This window comes from Salvelinus namaycush, chromosome 6 (assembly GCF_016432855.1).
Source record: "Salvelinus namaycush isolate Seneca chromosome 6, SaNama_1.0, whole genome shotgun sequence".
In the NCBI taxonomy this organism is placed as follows: Eukaryota; Metazoa; Chordata; class Actinopteri; order Salmoniformes; family Salmonidae; genus Salvelinus; species Salvelinus namaycush.
The window spans coordinates 1,543,732-1,565,412 of NC_052312.1; the positions used below are offsets into that span (position 1 = coordinate 1,543,732).

The window sequence follows — 21,681 nt, forward strand, 5'->3', positions numbered from 1 at the left end:
CTTGGAATGCATATCCCCCTCCCATTCTTTCGTCTCCCAACTCTGTCGCTGAGTGTCATTTGTCTCTGTGAACATCCCCTCCCGCTCAACCATCCCACCTTGGGTCGTTTGTGCTCCCTCAGCATCGGAAAGCATTTCATTGCCTTGTTTGCGTTGCATAATCTGCCGCCTCAAACGCTTCGACTGACCCGTTTTCACCCAGCGAGACTTCTAACGCTCTGCTGTGGGCAGTGTTTAACCTCCTCTGTCTGCTGTGGGCAGTGTTTAACCTCCTCTGTCTGCTGTGGGCAGTGTTTAACCTCCTCTGTCTGCTGTGGGCTGTGTTTAACCTCCTCTGTCTGCTGTGGGCAGTGTTTAACCTCCTCTGTCTGCTGTGGGCAGTGTTTAACCTCCTCTGTCTGCTGTGGGCAGTGTTTAACCTACTCTGTCTGCTGTGGGCAGTGTTTAACCTCCTCTGTCTGCTGTGGGCTGTGTTTAACCTCCTCTGTCTGCTGTGGGCAGTGTTTAACCTCCTCTGTCTGCTGTGGGCTGTGTTTAACCTCCTCTGTCTGCTGTGGGCAGTGTTTAACCTACTCTGTCTGCTGTGGGCTGTGTTTAACCTCCTCTGTCTGCTGTGGGCAGTGTTTAACCTCCTCTGTCTGCTGTGGGCAGTGTTTAACCTCCTCTGTCTGTCTGCTGTGGGCAGTGTTTAACCTCCTCTGTCTTTCTGCTGTGGGCAGTGTTTAACCTCATCTGTCTGCTGTGGGCAGTGTTTAACCTCCTCTGTCTGCTGTGGGCAGTGTTTAACCTCCTCTGTCTGCTGTGGGCAGTGTTTAACCTCCTCTGTCTGCTGTGGGCAGTGTTTAACCTCCTCTGTCTTTCTGCTGTGGGCAGTGTTTAACCTCCTCTGTCTTTCTGCTGTGGGCAGTGTTTAACCTCATCTGTCTGCTGTGGGCAGTGTTTAACCTCCTCTGTCTGCTGTGGGTAGTGTTTAACCTCCTCTGTCTGCTGTGGGTAGTGTTTAACCTCCTCTGTCTGCTGTGGGTAGTGTTTAACCTCCTCTGTCTGCTGTGGGCAGTGTTTAATCTCCTCTGTCTGCTGTGGGCAGTGTTTAACCTCCTCTGTCTGCTTTGGGCAGTGTTTAACCTCCTCTGTCTGTCTGCTGTGGGCAGTGTTTAACCTCCTCTGTCTTTCTGCTGTGGGCAGTGTTTAACCTCATCTGTCTGCTGTGGGCAGTGTTTAACCTCATCTGTCTGCTGTGGGCAGTGTTTAACCTCCGCTGTCTGCTGTGGGCAGTGTTTAACCTCCTCTGTCTGCTGTGGGCAGTGTTTAACCTCCTCTGTCTTTCTGCTGTGGGCAGTGTTTAATCCCATCTGTCTGCTGTGGGCAGTGTTTAACCTCCTCTGTCTTTCTGCTGTGGATAGTGTTTAATCTCCTCTGTCTGCTGTGGGCAGTGTTTAACCTCCTCTGTCTGCTGTGGGCAGTGTTTAACCTCCTCTGTCTGCTGTGGGTAGTGTTTAACCTCCTCTGTCTGCTGTGGGCAGTGTTTAACCTCCTCTGTCTTTCTGCTGTGGGCAGTGTTTAACCTCATCTGTCTGCTGTGGGCAGTGTTTAACCTCCTCTGTCTGCTGTGGGCAGTGTTTAACCTCCTCTGTCTGCTGTGGGCAGTGTTTAACCTCCTCTGTCTGCTGTGGGCAGTGTTTAACCTCCTCTGTCTGCTGTGGGCTGTGTTTAACCTCCTCTGTCTGCTGTGGGCAGTGTTTAACCTCCTCTGTCTGCTGTGGGCTGTGTTTAACCTCCTCTGTCTGCTGTGGGCAGTGTTTAACCTACTCTGTCTGCTGTGGGCTGTGTTTAACCTCCTCTGTCTGCTGTGGGCAGTGTTTAACCTCCTCTGTCTGTCTGCTGTGGGCAGTGTTTAACCTCCTCTGTCTGTCTGCTGTGGGCAGTGTTTAACCTCCTCTGTCTGCTGTGGGCAGTGTTTAACCTCCTCTGTCTGCTGTGGGCAGTGTTTAACCTCCTCTGTCTGCTGTGGGCAGTGTTTAACCTCCTCTGTCTGCTGTGGGCAGTGTTTAACCTCCTCTGTCTTTCTGCTGTGGGCAGTGTTTAACCTCCTCTGTCTGCTGTGGGCAGTGTTTAACCTCCTCTGTCTTTCTGCTGTGGGCAGTGTTTAACCTCCTCTGTCTTTCTGCTGTGGGCAGTGTTTAACCTCTGTCTTTCTGCTGTGGGCAGTGTTTAACCTCATCTGTCTGCTGTGGGCAGTGTTTAACCTCCTCTGTCTGCTGTGGGTAGTGTTTAACCTCCTCTGTCTGCTGTGGGTAGTGTTTAACCTCCTCTGTCTGCTGTGGGTAGTGTTTAACCTCCTCTGTCTGCTGTGGGCAGTGTTTAATCTCCTCTGTCTGCTGTGGGCAGTGTTTAACCTCCTCTGTCTGCTGTGGGCAGTGTTTAACCTCCTCTGTCTGTCTGCTGTGGGCAGTGTTTAACCTCCTCTGTCTTTCTGCTGTGGGCAGTGTTTAACCTCATCTGTCTGCTGTGGGCAGTGTTTAACCTCATCTGTCTGCTGTGGGCAGTGTTTAACCTCCGCTGTCTGCTGTGGGCAGTGTTTAACCTCCTCTGTCTGCTGTGGGCAGTGTTTAACCTCATCTGTCTGCTGTGGGCAGTGTTTAACCTCCTCTGTCTGCTGTGGGTAGTGTTTAACCTCCTCTGTCTGCTGTGGGCAGTGTTTAACCTCATCTGTCTGCTGTGGGCAGTGTTTAACCTCTGTCTGTCTGTCTGCTGTGGGCAGTGTTTAACCTCATCTGTCTGCTGTGGGCAGTGTTTAACCTCCTCTGTCTGCTGTGGGCAGTGTTTAACCTCTGTCTGTCTGTCTGCTGTGGGCAGTGTTTAACCTCATCTGTCTGCTGTGGGCAGTGTTTAACCTCCTCTGTCTGCTGTGGGCAGTGTTTAACCTCCGCTGTCTGCTGTGGGCAGTTTAACCTCCTCTGTCTGCTGTGGGCAGTGTTTAACCTCTTCTGTCTGCTGTGGGCTGTGTTTAACCTCCTCTGTCTGCTGTGGGCTGTGTTTAACCTCATCTGTCTGCTGTGGGCAGTGTTTAACCTCCTCTGTCTGCTGTGGGTAGTGTTTAACCTCTTCTGTCTGCTGTGGGCAGTGTTTAACCTCCTCTGTCTGCTGTGGGCAGTGTTTAACCTCCTCTGTCTGCTGTGGGCTGTGTTTAACCTCCTCTGTCTGCTGTGGGCAGTGTTTAACCTCATCTGTCTGCTGTGGGCAGTGTTTAACCTCCTCTGTCTGCTGTGGGCAGTGTTTAACCTCTGTCTGTCTGTCTGTCTGCTGTGGGCAGTGTTTAACCTCATCTGTCTGCTGTGGGCAGTGTTTAACCTCCTCTGTCTGCTGTGGGCAGTGTTTAACCTCTGTCTGTCTGTCTGCTGTGGGCAGTGTTTAACCTCATCTGTCTGCTGTGGGCAGTGTTTAACCTCCTCTGTCTGCTGTGGGCAGTGTTTAACCTCCTCTGTCTGCTGTGGGCTGTATTTAACCTCCTCTGTCTGCTGTGGGCAGTGTTTAACCTCCTCTGTCTGCTGTGGGCAGTGTTTAACCTCCTCTGTCTGCTGTGGGCAGTGTTTAACCTCCTCTGTCTGCTGTGGGCAGTGTTTAATCTCCTCTGTCTGCTGTGGGCAGTGTTTAACCTCCTCTGTCTGCTGTGGGCAGTGTTTAACCTCCTCTGTCTGCTGTGGGCAGTGTTTAACCTCCTCTGTCTGCTGTGGGCAGTGTTTAACCTCCTCTGTCTGCTGTGGGCAGTGTTTAACCTCTGTCTGTCTGTCTGCTGTGGGCAGTGTTTAACCTCCTCTGTCTGCTGTGGGCAGTGTTTAACCTCCTCTGTCTGCTGTGGGCAGTGTTTAACCTCCTCTGTCTGCTGTGGGCAGTGTTTAACCTCCTCTGTCTGCTGTGGGCAGTGTTTAATCTCCTCTGTCTGCTGTGGGCAGTGTTTAACCTCCTCTGTCTGCTGTGGGCAGTGTTTAACCTCCTCTGTCTGCTGTGGGCAGTGTTTAACCTCCTCTGTCTGCTGTGGGCAGTGTTTAACCTCCTCTGTCTGCTGTGGGCAGTGTTTAACCTCCTCTGTCTGCTGTGGGCTGTGTTTAACCTCCTCTGTCTGCTGTGGGCAGTGTTTAACCTCCTCTGTCTGTTGTGGGCAGTGTTTAACCTCCTCTGTCTGCTGTGGGCAGTGTTTAACCTCCTCTGTCTGCTGTGGGTAGTGTTTAACCTCCTCTGTCTGCTGTGGGCAGTGTTTAACCTCATCTGTCTGCTGTGGGCAGTGTTTAACCTCCGCTGTCTGCTGTGGGCAGTGTTTAACCTCCTCTGTCTGCTGTGGGCAGTGTTTAACCTCCTCTGTCTGCTGTGGGCAGTGTTTAACCTCATCTGTCTGCTGTGGGCTGTGTTTAACCTCCTCTGTCTGCTGTGGGCTGTGTTTAACCTCCTCTGTCTGCTGTGGGCTGTGTTTAACCTCCTCTGTCTGCTGTGGGCAGTGTTTAACCTCCTCTGTCTGTCTGCTGTGGGCAGTGTTTAACCTCCGCTGTCTGCTGTGGGCAGTGTTTAACCTCCTCTGTCTGCTGTGGGTAGTGTTTAACCTCCTCTGTCTGCTGTGGGCAGTGTTTAACCTCATCTGTCTGCTGTGGGCAGTGTTTAACATCCTCTGTCTGCTGTGGGCAGTGTTTAACCTCCTCTGTCTGCTGTGGGCTGTGTTTAACCTCCTCTGTCTGCTTCATGGAGAATGGCTACAGTTTTTCCTCCCAGTGAGATGTGAACATTTCCCCTCACAGGCTTGCAGAAAAATCAACCGAGTTTCCAATGAGCCTGTACCTCCCCTTCCTCATCCACCCACATTCCCCCCCACTGCCTCTGAAAGAAATCAATACTGTGCAAGCTAACTAGGCGTATTCTCTGGGACAGGATGGCCCCGGGATTGTAAACTAAACATGCTATAAAACATATGGCCGCATCAGAAGGAAATGCTTGTGCTGCTTTTATTTAGCTAGTGGCGCTGTGGTTAATGACTTCCTGAGTCTCTTGATGTACACCATTATTCAGCCTGCGTCTGTCCCCTCCCCATCGCTGATGTTCAGGGAGCTCGGCTTAAAACAAACACATTACTAAGCTAAAAATATATTACGCTTGTTTTTAGTCAGATATTTGTTACAGTCAATCCGTCATTGGGATTCTGGGCCTACCTCGAGGGGGGTAGCTCCAACGTACCCAGGTGCCAAGCGCAATTTATATTGCTTTTGCGTATGATGTAACTGATACTAGCACAGTTTTCCACGTACCGACTCAAAATGATTTAATATGCACGTTGTGGACTCTTGTAAAAAAAATAATAATAAAAAAAGCATTTCTCTTTGTTGCTAATTAGTCACCCTGAAACGCTATGCTTTTCTTAATCCTTTTGATAGGAATATATCATTATATGCAAATTCAGCGATAATTGCTCTCCATTTATAGGCGGATCTCATGTGTGTTATTTATTTATTCCGTTATCGTCAATAATCACTATTGTTTTCTTAAGAACTCTGAAATAAATAGGAATGTAATCAAATTAAAAGTCTCAGAAGCCCCCCGCTCCCTTCACCATAAAGGTTCTCTCCAGAAGGAAGGCTGTAGATTCATGGATTTGTGGTTTTACCAGTTCAAAAAGGGAATCTGAAAGCAGATATCTTTCTTTGGTTTAGACATGGTTATGCCATATCATATGGGGCGGCAGGGTAGCCTAGTGGTTAGAGCGATGGACTAGTAACCGAAAGGTTGCAAGTTGAAATCCCCGAGCTGCCAAGGTAAAAATCTGTCGTTCTGCCCCTGAACAAGGCAGTTAACCCACTGTTCCCCGGTAGGCCGTTATTGTAAATAAGAATTTGTTCTTAACTGATTTGCCTAGTTAAATCAAGGTAAAAATAAAAAAATCATATAAAATAAGAAACATGCTTAGCTTTGTCTTTTTTTCTTCTTCTAAACGCTGTCTTAGCGTTGTCTTAGCGTTGTCTTAGCGTTGTCTAAACATGTATCGTATGTTCCTGGGTGGGTTTCTGGTTCTCCTGTGTTATGTTGCCCTAAACGTTGTCTTAGCGTTGTCTTAGCGTTGTCTAAACATGTATCGTATGTTCCTGGGTGGGTTTCTGGTTCTCCTGTGTTATGTTGCCCTAAGCCTTCATAAGTACCACACACACAAACGAGTCCCAGTGCCAACAGGCTGGCAGTTGGCAGCCCAGTGCTGGATTAACTGGTACCTGTAGTGCTGCTTATAAATAGTGTGTAACAAATGCTATTGGAAACCAACCACGGCACGGTAACAGGTTGTAGTTTTGATCCCCCCTGTCTGTGTGTATGTGTGTCATCTGTGCGTGTTCGTTCACACACAGTCACATTTTCTCTGATTGAACATAACCTCCCATAATCCCCTGCGATTGGGACTGATGCCAGATCGCCAGCAGTATATAACCTGATCTACGACACTATACCCTCCATGTTTCCTGTAGTATATAACCTGATCTACGACACTATACCCTCCATGTTTCCTGTAATATATAACCTGACCTACTACACTATACCCTCCATGTTTCCTGTAGTAGATAACCTGACCTACTACACTATACCCTCCATGTTTCCTGTAGTAGATAACCTGACCTACTACACTGTACCCTCCATGTTTCCTGTAGTAGATAACCTGATATACTGTACGACACTATACCCTCCATGTTTCCTGTAGTAGATAACCTGATCTACTACACTATACCCTCCGTGTTTCCTGTAGTAGATAACATGACCTACTACACTATACCCTCCATGTTTCCTGTAGTAGATAACCTGACCTACTACACTGTACCCTCCATGTTTCCTGTAGTATATAACCTGATCTACTGTGCGACACTATACCCTCCATGTTTTCTGTAGTAGATAACCTGATATACTGTACGACACTATACCCTCCATGTTTCCTGTAGTAGATCACCTGATATACTGTACGACACTATACCCTCCATGTTTCCTGTAGTAGATAACCTGATATACTGTACGACACTATACCCTCCATGTTTCCTGTAGTAGATCACCTGATATACTGTACGACACTGTACCCTCCATGTTTCCTGTAGTAGATCACCTGATCTACTGTACGACACTATACCCTCCATGTTTCCTGTAGTAGATAACATGACCTACGACACTATACCCTCCATGTTTCCTGTAGTAGATAACATGACCTACGACACTATACCCTCCATGTTTCCTGTAGTAGATAACATGACCTACTACACTATACCCTCCATGTTTCCTGTAGTAGATAACATGACCTACTACACTATACCCTCCATGTTTCATGTAGTAGATAACCTGACCTACTACACTGTACCTTCCATGTTTCCTGTAGTAGATAACATGACCTACTACACTATACCCTCCATGTTTCCTGTAGTAGATAACATGACCTACGACACTATACCCTCCATGTTTCCTGTAGTAGATAACATGACCTACGAAACTATACCCTCCATGTTTCCTGTAGTAGATCACCTGATCTACTGTACGACACTATACCCTCCATGTTTCCTGTAGTAGATAACCTGACCTACGACACTATACCCTCCATGTTTCCTGTAGTAGATCACCTGATCTACTGTACGACACTATACCCTCCATGTTTCCTGTAGTAGATAACCTGACCTACGACACTATACCCTCCATGTTTCCTGTAGTAGATCACCTGATCTACTGTACGACACTATACCCTCCATGTTTCCTGTAGTAGATAACCTGACCTACGACACTATACCCTCCATGTTTCCTGTAGTAGATCACCTGATATACTGTACGACACTATACCCTCTATGTTTCCTGTAGTAGATAACCTGATCTACGAAACTATACCCTCCATGTTTCCTGTAGTAGATAACATGACCTACGACACTATACCCTCCATGTTTCCTGTAGTAGATAACATGACCTACTACACTATACCCTCCATGTTTCCTGTAGTAGATAACATGACCTACGAAACTATACCCTCCATGTTTCCTGTAGTAGATAACATGACCTACTACACTATACCCTCCATGTTTCCTGTAGTAGATAACATGACCTACTACACTATACCCTACATGTTTCATGTAGTAGATAACCTGACCTACTACACTGTACCTTCCATGTTTCCTGTAGTAGATAACATGACCTACTACACTATACCCTCCATGTTTCCTGTAGTAGATAACATGACCTACGACACTATACCCTCCATGTTTCCTGTAGTAGATAACATGACCTACGAAACTATACCCTCCATGTTTCCTGTAGTAGATCACCTGATCTACTGTACGACACTATACCCTCCATGTTTCCTGTAGTAGATAACCTGACCTACGACACTATACCCTCCATGTTTCCTGTAGTAGATCACCTGATATACTGTACGACACTATACCCTCCATGTTTCCTGTAGTAGATAACCTGACCTACGACACTACACCCTCCATGTTTCCTGTAGTAGATCACCTGATCTACTGTACGACACTATACCCTCCATGTTTCCTGTAGTAGATAACATGACCTACGACACTATACCCTCCATGTTTCCTGTAGTAGATAACATGACCTACGAAACTATACCCTCCATGTTTCCTGTAGTAGATCACCTGATCTACTGTACGACACTATACCCTCCATGTTTCCTGTAGTAGATAACCTGATCTACGACACTATACCCTCCATGTTTCCTGTAGTAGATAACATGACCTACGACACTATACCCTCCATGTTTCCTGTAGTAGATAACCTGATATACTGTACGACACTATACCCTCCATGTTTCCTGTAGTAGATCACCTGATATACTGTACGACACTATACCCTCCATGTTTCCTGTAGTAGATCACCTGATCTACTATACGACACTATACCCTCCATGTTTCCTGTAGTAGATAACATGACCTACGACACTATACCCTCCGTGTTTCCTGTAGTAGATCACCTGATATACTGTACGACACTATACCCTCCATGTTTCCTGTAGTAGATCACCTGATATACTGTACGACACTATACCCTCCATGTTTCCTGTAGTAGATAACCTGACCTACGACACTATACCCTCCGTGTTTCCTGTAGTAGATAACCTGATATACTGTACGACACTATACCCTCCATGTTTCCTGTAGTAGATCACCTGATCTACTGTACGACACTATACCCTCCATGTTTCCTGTAGTAGATAACATGACCTACGACACTATACCCTCCATGTTTCCTGTAGTAGATAACATGACCTACTACACTATACCCTCCATGTTTCCTGTAGTAGATAACATGACCTACTACACTATACCCTCCATGTTTCCTGTAGTAGATAGCATGACCTACTACACTATACCCTCCATGTTTCATGTAGTAGATAACCTGACCTACTACACTGTACCTTCCATGTTTCCTGTAGTAGATAACATGACCTACTACACTATACCCTCCATGTTTCCTGTAGTAGATAACATGACCTACGACACTATACCCTCCATGTTTCCTGTAGTAGATAACATGACCTACGAAACTATACCCTCCATGTTTCCTGTAGTAGATCACCTGATCTACTGTACGACACTATACCCTCCATGTTTCCTGTAGTAGATAACCTGACCTACGACACTATACCCTCCATGTTTCCTGTAGTAGATCACCTGATCTACTGTACGACACTATACCCTCCATGTTTCCTGTAGTAGATAACCTGACCTACGACACTATACCCTCCATGTTTCCTGTAGTAGATCACCTGATCTACTGTACGACACTATACCCTCCATGTTTCCTGTAGTAGATAACATGACCTACGACACTATACCCTCCATGTTTCCTGTAGTAGATAACATGACCTACGAAACTATACCCTCCATGTTTCCTGTAGTAGATCACCTGATCTACTGTACGACACTATACCCTCCATGTTTCCTGTAGTAGATAACCTGATCTACGACACTATACCCTTCATGTTTCCTGTAGTAGATAACATGACCTACGACACTATACCCTCCATGTTTCCTGTAGTAGATAACCTGATATACTGTACGACACTATACCCTCCATGTTTCCTGTAGTAGATCACCTGATATACTGTACGACACTATACCCTCCATGTTTCCTGTAGTAGATCACCTGATCTACTGTACGACACTATACCCTCCATGTTTCCTGTAGTAGATAACATGACCTACTACACTATACCCTCCATGTTTCCTGTAGTAGATAACATGACCTACGACACTATACCCTCCATGTTTCCTGTAGTAGATCACCTGATATACTGTACGACACTATACCCTCTATGTTTCCTGTAGTAGATCACCTGACCTACGAAACTGTACCCTCCATGTTTCCTGTAGTAGATAACCTGACCTACGACACTATACCCTCCATGTTTCCTGTAGTAGATAACATGACCTACTACACTATACCCTCCATGTTTCCTGTAGTAGATCACCTGATATACTGTACGACACTATACCCTCTATGTTTCCTGTAGTAGATCACCTGACCTACGAAACTATACCCTCCATGTTTCCTGTAGTAGATAACCTGACCTACGACACTATACCCTCCATGTTTCCTGTAGTAGATCACCTGATATACTGTACGACACTATACCCTCCATGTTTCCTGTAGTAGATCACCTGATATACTGTACGACACTATACCCTCCATGTTTCCTGTAGTAGATAACCTGATCTACTGTACGACACTGTACCCTCCATGTTTCCTGTAGTAGATAACCTGATCTACTGTACGACACTGTACCCTCCATGTTTCCTGTAGTAGATAACCTGACCTACGACACTGTACCCTCCATGTTTCCTGTAGTAGATAACCTGACCTACTACACTATACCCTCCATGTTTCCTGTAGTAGATAACGTGATCTACGACACTATACCCTCCATGTTTCCTGTAGTAGATAACCTGATCTACTGTACGACACTATACCCTCCATGTTTCCTGTAGTAGAGAACATGACCTATGACACTATACCCTCCATGTTTCCTGTAGTAGATAACCTGATCTACTGTACAGCACTATACCCTGTGTAGAAATGTTAATGGGCATTTGTCTCTTATAATACAGATTGCTAACAGCTAGCAGCTAACAGCTAACAGCTACCCAAATTAAATCTATACATTTAAGGAGCAAATTTTAGAAAATTTTGCCGGCGAGGAAATATAACACATTTTAAGTGCGGTGGCCCTCTGGACCTCAGTGAAGACCCAAATGCGACCCGAGGAAAAATGCCCCTGAAATAGTGTAGACACCTGGCAGAGGGAGCTAAGTGTTTACTCAGAGAGGGTTGTGTGTGTCTGGGAGTGAGTGAAAGACTGAGAGATTGTTTAAATGAGTGAGTGCGTGGCTTTGTGCCCTCTGAAAGATACATATCGCTCACTGTTAGGAGTTTCATGTGTGGCCATGGAATGCATCAGCAATAGACTTTCAAAATGTTCTCTCCTTCTAGTGGCAACCTCGCATTTACTAAAGCTGCGCAAAGGGGTTGCAACAACTGACTTTGAAATTGGAGAGAAATGTACCCTTTTAGGTAGCCTCCTCTCTCCTTTATCCAATGGCCATCTCTTAGTGGAGACCTTGACATGGAGAGTTGATCAAAGGTTGAGATGCTGTGAAGAGAGAGTGGGATAATCACCCTGCACCACTGTAGAGGATAACAGAGAGCTCCACTCCAAGCTAGACACCCACCTCTTCTCCAGCAGAATAAGACAATACACACAGGAATCTAGCTCTATAGCTTTCCCTCCATCTATTCCACAGTATCTGTGTCTGTTTGGAATTGACAATCAGTACTGTATCAATGCACATAATACTGGATCCCCATCTCAATGTCTCCCATCTTCCGCTCATACTACCCTTCTTTCCTCCCTTCCTGCTTTCTTTCTTATTTGCTTCCCTTCTTTCCTTTCATTGTTTATTTCTCTCTCTACTTTTTTTCTAGGTCCTTCCTTCCTTCCTTCCTTCCTTCCTTCCTTCCTTCCTTCCTTCCTTCCTTCCTTCCTTCCTTCCTTCCTTCCTTCCTTCCTTCCTTCCTTCCTTCCTTCCTTCCTTCCTTCCCTCCTTCCTTCCTTCCTTCCTTCCTTCCTTCCTTCCTTCCTTCCTTCCTTCCTTCCTTCCTTCCTTCCTTCCTTCCTTCCTTCCTTCCCTCCTTCCTTCCTTCCTTCCTTCCTTCCTTCCTTCCTTCCTTCCTTCCTTCCTTCCTTCCTTCCTTCCTTCGTCCTTCCCTCCATCCTTCCTTCCTTCCTTCCTTCCTTCCTTCCTTCCTTCCTTCCTTCCTTCCTTCCTTCCCTCCCTGCCTTCCTTCCTTCCCTCCCTGCCTTCCTTCCCTCCCTGCCTTCCTTCCCTCCCTGCCTTCCTTCCTTCCTTCCTTCCTTCCTTCCTTCCTGCCCCACTCCCTCCCTCATTGTTTTTAACCCCTTTTCTCCCCTGTTTCTTTGACTGCCACAGTATTACCGTGGATGAAGTCCAGGCGAAACTCTCTCCCGTCCAGGATGAGGAGCATGCTCTATCGGAAGATGAAGCCGTGGTATGTTTAAACTGTATTAAACATCTCACTGATGTTATCGGAGTTTGATGTTAGAAATAGTTTAGGTCCTCAAGTGTATGTTTTGTTGTTGTTGTTCTAGCCCAGCACTAATCAAAGGCTTTGGGGATTAGTTGATTAGTGGAATCAGCTAGTGCTAGGCTAGAAAATAGGTGAATTAGTTGAATCGGGCGTGTTAACGCCGGGCCAGAACAAAAGGCGCACCCCAGGGGGCTCAATAAAAATAGTCTCTTCCTCAATATTTCAAACACAAAGCAGATATCCCAGCATAATCATTGGTTTCCCGGGTTCCATCGTCAAAATCTCCCTTGCTATTCGACAAGTACTCTCACCACAGGCTCTATCCACACTCATTTGAATTCATAGTCAGTTTCCAACAAGGATTTTTCCTTCAACTGTGATGTGTGAGAATGCCGCTGTCTTGTTCCACTTTAAACTGTGAGCTTGCGCACCAAGAGCAGATATCAAAGTATTTCTTTTGGGGGGGGGGGTGTAAACAAAATACCTGAATCTCCTTTTTCTCTCATTGTTAATTGGTATGCGAGAGGGCCTGCCGGTGTCCCTAGAGTGGGTAGTGGTAGCTTTAGACTTGGCTAGTAAATAGACACACACTGTGAACAGGCGCTCTCACGTCCACTAAAATGCACCAATCATGCAGCATCAATATTGTATATCTCAATATGCACCAGTCATACATCATCCATATTGTATATCTCAAAATGCTTATAGGGGAGGATTACCCAAGGTTCCTTATCATGCAGTCTGCAATTATTGATGTGTGAGTGTGTGCTCTTGTGTGGGTGCGTGTCTCTGTGTGCGTGTCCATGTGTGTAAGACTTACTTGTGTCTATGTTCCCTAGAAGTGTCTCCTAATCAGGTTCTTGTCCAAGTTAGCTTCACGTAACAAGACTCAGTTGACACAAAGCTAGTTAGCTTTACGTAACAAGACTCAGTTGACACAAAGCTAGTTAGCTTTACGTAACAAGACTCAGTTGACACAAAGCTAGTTAGCTTTACGTAACAAGACTCAGTGGACACAAAGCTAGTTAGCTTTACGTAACAAGACTCAGTTGACACAAAGCTAGTTAGCTTTACGTAACAAGACTCAGTTGACACAAAGCTAGTTAGCTTTACGTAACAAGACTCAGTTGACACAAAGCTAGTTAGCTTTACGTAACAAGACTCAGTTGACACAAAGCTAGTTAGCTTTACGTAACAAGACTCAGTTGACACAAAGCTAGTTAGCTTTACGTAACAAGACTCAGTTGACACAAAGCTAGTTAGCTTCACGTAACAAGTCTCAGTGGACACAAAGCTAGTTAGCTTCACGTAACAAGACTCAGTTGACACAAAGCTAGTTAGCTTCACGTAACAAGTCTCAGTGGACACAAAGCTAGTTAGCTTCACGTAACAAGACTCAGTTGACACAAAGCTAGTTAGCTTTACGTAACAAGACTCAGTTGACACAAAGCTAGTTAGCTTTACGTAACAAGTCTCAGTTGACACAAAGCTAGTTAGCTTTACGTAACAAGTCTCAGTTGACACAAAGCTAGTTAGCTTTACGTAACAAGTCTCAGTTGACACAAAGCTAGTTAGCTTCACGTAACAAGACTCAGTTGACACAAAGCTAGTTAGCTTCACGTAACAAGACTCAGTTGACACAAAGCTAGTTAGCTTCACGTAACAAGACTCAGTTGACACAAAGCTACTTTAGATGCATTTAAATGCAAAGGAATTCAGTATCAGTAAGCAGCATTCTGATTGGACAGCTGTACCAAGCTAATCTCCAGGGTCTACTGATGTTGCGTTGCGTTCTGAACCATGTAGCCTACCAAAAAAATACCAAGTCCTTCCCTCGCAAGCGACATTAAAGGGCCAAGAATGGGAAACCACTGGCTGTTTGTTATTTATAGCTGGTGAGGACACAGGAAGGCAATCCTAATGAATTCACATTCACTTGAAGTGAGTGAATGAATATGAATATGCATGAATATGAAAATGTGCACTTATCCAATCAAACGATGATCAAGCCGGGGGAATTAAACAGTTTGCCAAGGACAGTAGTTAATGGGAAATTTACATTAGAACGAGGAAGCAGCCGCGTGAAGACGTCGACGCCCTACAAGGAGCTGAGCTTTTTTTTGTTCTGCGTTTCGCTCTGATTGACAGCAACATTTCTCTCTCATTCAACCTGTTGTTATCAGTAACCCCGTGACATTCTCCCCACAAAGAAGTGTTACGTCGGCCATTTTTTAAAATATTTTTTTTTACATTAAATGAGACTGCTTATGCTCCTAATACATGAACATGTTCACTTCCTCCCAAGGCGGAGAAATTCCCCCCCCCCCACCAATTGTTCAGGTTGATAACATAGGCCTCCGAGTTGAGTTCCCAGTCGTGTTGAGAGCTGTTGTATTTGAGAGATGGTTTGTTTCATTACTCTGGCCAGAAGGACGTCAGGAGCAATTGGGCTGTAGTTTTAGATTTCTCACGCTTCCCCCCACTTCCTGTCATTTCCACTTAATTTTGATTTGGTTCCTCCCTCTTTTCCACCCTTGTTTCCTCTCTTGTCTCCTCCCTCGTTTCCTCTCTTGTCTCCTCCCTCGTTTCCTCTCTTGTCTCCTCCCTCGTTTCCTCTCTTGTCGGCTCCCTCGTTTCCTCTCTTGTCGGCTCCCTCGTTTCCTCTCTTGTCGGCTCCCTCGTTTCCTCTCTCGTCTCCTCCCTCGTTTCCTCTCTTGTCTCCTCCCTCGTTTCCTCTCTCGTCTCCTCCCTCGTTTCCTCTCTCGTCTCCTCCCTCGTTTCCTCTCTCGCCTCCTCCCTCGTTTCCTCTCTCGCCTCCTCCCTCGTTTCCTCTCTCGGCTCCTCCCTCGTTTCCTCTCTCGGCTCCTCCCTCGTTTCCTCTCTCGCCTCCTCCCTCGTTTCCTCTCTCGCCTCCTCCCTCGTTTCCTCTCTCGTCTCCTCCCTCGTTTCCTCTCTCGTCTCCTCCCTCGTTTCCTCTCTCGTTCCTCCCTCGTTTCCTCTCTCGTCTCCTCCCTCGTTGCCTCTCTCGCCTCCTCCCTCGTTTCCTCTCTCGTCTCCTCCCTCGTTGCCTCTCTCGCCTCCTCCCTCGTTTCCTCTCTCGTCTCCTCCCTCGTTTCCTCTCTCGCCTCCTCCCTCGTTTCCTCTCTCGTCTCCTCCCTCGTCTCCTCTCTCGCCTCCTCCCTCGTTTCCTCTCTCGTCTCCTCCCTCGTTTCCTCCCTCTCTCTATTTTCTCTGAAAAAGCTTTTGGGCACCGCCAGAAAATTCAGTTTCCACTTCAGTGGTCCAGATTATTCAAGAACAGAGAGTACCTCAAAACAATTTGATGATCAAAGGAAGCGTTCCTCTCTGTAAGGGAAAGCAGGACTTTAGACAGTGGCATTAGGCAATGCTATGAGAAGAGAAGGCTTTACACTGTGTTCATTGTTTTTAGTTGAGGAATTGTTGTATAATTCTTAGGTAAAAAGTGATTCATTTGAAAAGGGATGGTCTCATAATCCCATTGTGTGTTATCTACATACGGTTCAATGAACACGGACAACACTGACATGCATATTATCCACGCTCATGTCCATATTGTCTCAAAACCTCATCAGAAATCCACAAGTATGCATTTTGAAGTCTCTCCTCTGGTATCATTTTTCTGCTGTTGGAACCCTCTTGGTTGTCTCCATCAGAAATCAAACATGGACACCGCATACTCAGAGTCGTTCGCGTGTGACCGCACTTGTTGCTCGGATGTGGTGAAGAGAAGCGGAGTTGAGCTGGGGAGATTGATAGCAGTCTCCTTGGTGATGGACCTCTAGGCCTCAAAATGAGAGACATTTTACCCTCTCCTCCTTCAAACTTCAACTCACCTAACCCTTACACCCTTCATAGGGAATGAGAGGTCTCACCACAGATTAGCTTTCTATAACAAAAAGAAGACGGAGAGAAAAAATCCTGCTGAAAAAGAAATCCGTCTTAGGTGAGAGAGAGAGAGGAAAAAGCCATCCCTCTTCACCCTCCATTTCCTGTAGCAAGCTTAGGTAATACTGTAGGTCCTAATTTATGTGGTGTCTGACACCTGGTGTTGCATGGCAAACGGTCCAGGAACAAAAGGAAAATGCCCAAGGACTAGTCAGCCCTTCCCCCTCTGAGGGGTATCTCTCTGTTACAGTATCCAGAGGACTGACTATTATTACAGAACACTACAATACCACGTCTGGTATCTATCTGAAATGTTTCCTCTAAAGAGGACTCTGAAGCTATCTATATGAATGGATGATCTCTGTGGTTACTTGTATCTGTACAGGGAGAACTCTGAATTACTCTACGCAAAAGGGGGTTTAGGGTTCCTATTATGAATTCTGCCTTATTTATAATCTCCTCATCTCCCAGACAAGCCGTTAGATATTGTGACAACCTGGGGAGATTGGGCCTGGGAGTGTTTTAAGTTATTGTAAACTTGGTTTCGTTTGATTGGTCAATGGTGGTTGATTTTTGGGTTGAAAGGTTACACCTTCAGATGTTATAAATGTAATGAAATGCCTTTTGTTTTCTCTCTCTCTTATCCTGTATCCAGTCAATGGAGGAAGGTTTATGATCATTTTTCATTTCCTAGGCTTCTCGGCCTCTGGCCTAATAGGTAGATCTTTGTTCATGCTTTGTATTCTACGTTAACCTTAGGATCTATATGCCTAGAAGAGTACTTTGTAATATCAGTATTGTCTTAAAACTTATTTTATGCCTTGTATGTGAATCCATTCATTGTACAATGTTAATTAAATATCTGCTTTTGATATAGACAATTCTCAGACCAATTTTTGCTAGTCAACGTCAACTCATTGACTAATGCTTGCACTACAATGCCAGTCACTGTTCTGGGATCAGTGGCTAACATGACGATGCCAGAGAATTCTGTATGTTCTGTTGTAAGGCAGAGATGGATCATGTCCACTCTGTTTTATAATCAGTGGTGTCATGAACAAAAACTCGTCTCTTCGTAATAAACACTTTAACACCCATATTCTCCTTCTCACCAATCCTTAATGAATATATATATTTGATTGGACGTACAGTACCAGTCTAAAGTTTGGACACATCTACTCATTCCAGGTTTTTTTATTATTTTTACTATGTTCTACATTGTAGAATAATAGTGAAGACATCAAAACTATGAAATAACACATGGAATCATGTAGTGACCAAAAATAGTTTTAAACAATTCAAAATATATTTGAGATTATTCAAAGTAGCCACCCTTTGCCTTTACAGCTTTGCACACTTTTGGCATTCTCTCAACCAGCTTCATGAGGTAGTCACCTGGAATGCATTTCAATCAATAGGTGTGCCTTGTTAAAAGTACATTTGTGGAATTTCTTTCCTTCTTAATTTGTTTGAGCCAATAAGTTGTGTTGTGACAAGGTAGGAGGGTATACAGAAGATTTCCCTATTTGGTAAAAGATCAAGTCCATATTATGGCAAGAACAGCTCAAATAAGCAAAGAGAAATGACAGTCCATCATTACTTTAAGACATCCCAAAAATTTCAAGAACTTTGAAAGTTTCTTCAAAGGCATCGCCAAAACCATCAAGCGCTATGATGAAACGTGCTCTTATGAGGAGCCGACACAGGAAAGGAAGACCCAGAGTTACCTCTGTTGCAGAGGATAAGTTCAGTAGATTTACGGGCCTCAGAAATTGCCTTGATGACAGCTTTGTCCACTCTTGGCATTCTCTCAACCAGCTTCACCTGGAATGCATTTCCGCATATGCTGAGCACTTGTTGGCTATTTTTCCTTCTTGGATCAGATTGATGTCTTGGAGACATGGTTCCATCCACTCCCCCAACCAGATTGATGTCTTGAAGACATGTTTCCATCCACTCCCCCAGTCAGATTGATGTCTTGGAGACATGGTTCCATCCACTCCCCCAGTCAGATTGATGTCTTGGAGACATGGTTCCATCCACTCCCCCAGTCAGATTGATGTCTAGGAGACATGGTTCCATCCACTCCCCCAACCAGATTGATGTCTAGGAGACATGGTTCCATCCACTCCCCCAATCAGATTGATGTCTAGGAGACATGGTTCCATCCACTCCCCCAATCAGATTGATGTCTAGGAGACATGGTTCCATCCACTCCCCCAGTCAGATTGATGTCTAGGAGACATGGTTCCATCCACTCCCCCAGTCAGATTGATGTCTAGGAGACATGGTTCCATCCACTCCCCCAACCAGATTGATGTATTGGAGACATGGTTCCATCCACTCCCCCAGTCAGATTGATGTCTAGGAGACATGGTTCCATCCACTCCCCCAGTCAGATTGATGTCTTGGAGACATGGTTCCATCCACTCCCCCAGTCAGATTGATGTCTTGGAGACATGGTTCCATCCACTCCCCCAGTCAGATTGATGTCTTGGAGACATGGTTCCATCCACTCCCCCAGTCAGATTGATGTCTAGGAGACATGGTTCCATCCACTCCCCCAACCAGATTGATGTCTAGGAGACATGGTTCCATCCACTCCCCCAGTCAGATTGATGTCTAGGAGACATGGTTCCATCCACTCCCCCAGTCAGATTGATGTATTGGAGACATGGTTCCATCCACTCCCCCAGTCAGATTGATGTCTTGGAGACATGGTTCCATCCACTCCCCCAACCAGATTGATGTATTGGAGACATGGTTCCATCCACTCCCCCAACCAGATTGATGTCTTGGAGACATGGTTCCATCCACTCCCCCAGTCAGATTGATGTCTAGGAGACATGGTTCCATCCACTCCCCCAGTCAGATTGATGTCTAGGAGACATGGTTCCATCCACTCCCCCAGTCAGATTGATGTCTTGGAGACATGGTTCCATCCACTCCCCCAGTCAGATTGATGTATTGGAGACATGGTTCCATCCACTCCCCCAACCAGATTGATGTCTTGGAGACATGGTTCCATCCACTCCCCCAGTCAGATTGATGTCTAGGAGACATGGTTCCATCCACTCCCCCAACCAGATTGATGTCTAGGAGACATGGTTCCATCCACTCCCCCAATCAGATTGATGTCTAGGAGACATGGTTCCATCCACTCCCCCAACCAGATTGATGTCTAGGAGACATGGTTCCATCCACTCCCCCAATCAGATTGATGTCTAGGAGACATGGTTCCATCCACTCCCCCAATCAGATTGATGTCTAGGAGACATGGTTCCATCCACTCCCCCAACCAGATTGATGTATTGGAGACATGGTTCCATCCACTCCCCCAGTCAGATTGATGTCTAGGAGACATGGTTCCATCCACTCCCCCAGTCAGATTGATGTCTTGGAGACATGGTTCCATCCACTCCCCCAGTCAGATTGATGTCTTGGAGACATGGTTCCATCCACTCCCCCAGTCAGATTGATGTCTAGGAGACATGGTTCCATCCACTCCCCCAACCAGATTGATGTCTAGGAGACATGGTTCCATCCACTTCCCCAGTCAGATTGATGTCTAGGAGACATGGTTCCATCCACTCCCCCAACCAGATTGATGTATTGGAGACATGGTTCCATCCACTCCCCCAACCAGATTGATGTCTTGGAGACATGGTTCCATCCACTCCCCCAGTCAGATTGATGTCTAGGAGACATGGTTCCATCCACTCCCCCAGTCAGATTGATGTCTAGGAGACATGGTTCCATCCACTCCCCCAACCAGATTGATGTATTGGAGACATGGTTCCATCCACTCCCCCAACCAGATTGATGTCTAGGAGACATGGTTCCATCCACTCCCCCAGTCAGATTGATGTCTTGGAGACATGGTTCCATCCACTCCCCCAGTCAGATTGATGTATTGGAGACATGGTTCCATCCACTCCCCCAGTCAGATTGATGTCTTGGAGACATGGTTCCATCCACTCCCCCAGTCAGATTGATGTCTAGGAGACATGGTTCCATCCACTCCCCCAGTCAGATTGATGTATTGGAGACATGGTTCCATCCACTCCCCCAGTCAGATTGATGTCTAGGAGACATGGTTCCATCCACTCCCCCAACCAGATTGATGTATTGGAGACATGGTTCCATCCACTCCCCCAACCAGATTGATGTATTGGAGACATGGTTCCATCCACTCCCCCAACCAGATTGATGTATTGGAGACATGGTTCCATCCACTCCCCCAACCAGATTGATGTCTTGGAGACATGGTTCCATCCACTCCCCCAGTCAGATTGATGTATTGGAGACATGGTTCCATCCACTCCCCCAACCAGATTGATGTATTGGAGACATGGTTCCATCCACTCCCCCAACCAGATTGATGTATTGGAGACATGGTTCCATCCACTCCCCCAACCAGATTGATGTATTGGAGACATGGTTCCATCCACTCCCCCAACCAGATTGATGTCTTGGAGACATGGTTCCATCCACTCCCCCAGTCAGATTGATGTATTGGAGACATGGTTCCATCCACTCCCCCAACCAGATTGATGTCTAGGAGACATGGTTCCATCCACTCCCCCAATCAGATTGATGTCTTGGAGACATGGTTCCATCCACTCCCCCAACCAGATTGATGTCTAGGAGACATGGTTCCATCCACTCCCCCAATCAGATTGATGTCTAGGAGACATGGTTCCATCCACTCCCCCAACCAGATTGATGTCTAGGAGACATGGTTCCATCCACTCCCCCAATCAGATTGATGTCTAGGAGACATGGTTCCATCCACTCCCCCAACCAGATTGATGTATTGGAGACATGGTTCCATCCACTCCCCCAATCAGATTGATGTCTAGGAGACATGGTTCCATCCACTCCCCCAATCAGATTGATGTCTAGGAGACATGGTTCCATCCACTCCCCCAATCAGATTGATGTCTTGGAGACATGGTTCCATCCACTCCCCCAACCAGATATCACAGCACTACTGGCTGAAAGTTGAACTACATTTGATCACGTCATGAGGGATAAACTGGAGTAGACTACATTGTTCTCCTCTGTCGTGTTTCAACATCTGTCAGGTCACGAAAGGAGATGTCATCCCATGGAGACTGCAACCAGCACCCCCCTTTAAGGCTTGTCCGACTTGTAACTTTA

General features: G+C 46.0%; 1 protein-coding gene across 3 annotated transcripts in view; it reads left to right on the plus strand.

The window, feature by feature from the left end:
- The window catches only part of LOC120049548 (glucosidase 2 subunit beta-like), a 316,045-nt gene that overhangs the window by 28,895 nt on the left and 265,469 nt on the right, over positions 1-21,681 (plus strand). For all 3 annotated transcript variants that reach the window (XR_005477118.1, XM_038995818.1, XM_038995819.1), the window contains exon 8: positions 12,495-12,573. Coding sequence is in view for 2 of the 3 variants with exons in the window: in XM_038995818.1 (XP_038851746.1) it covers positions 12,495-12,573 (79 nt within the window). In the remaining variant the exon portion in view is untranslated. The remainder of the gene's footprint in view (positions 1-12,494; positions 12,574-21,681) is intronic.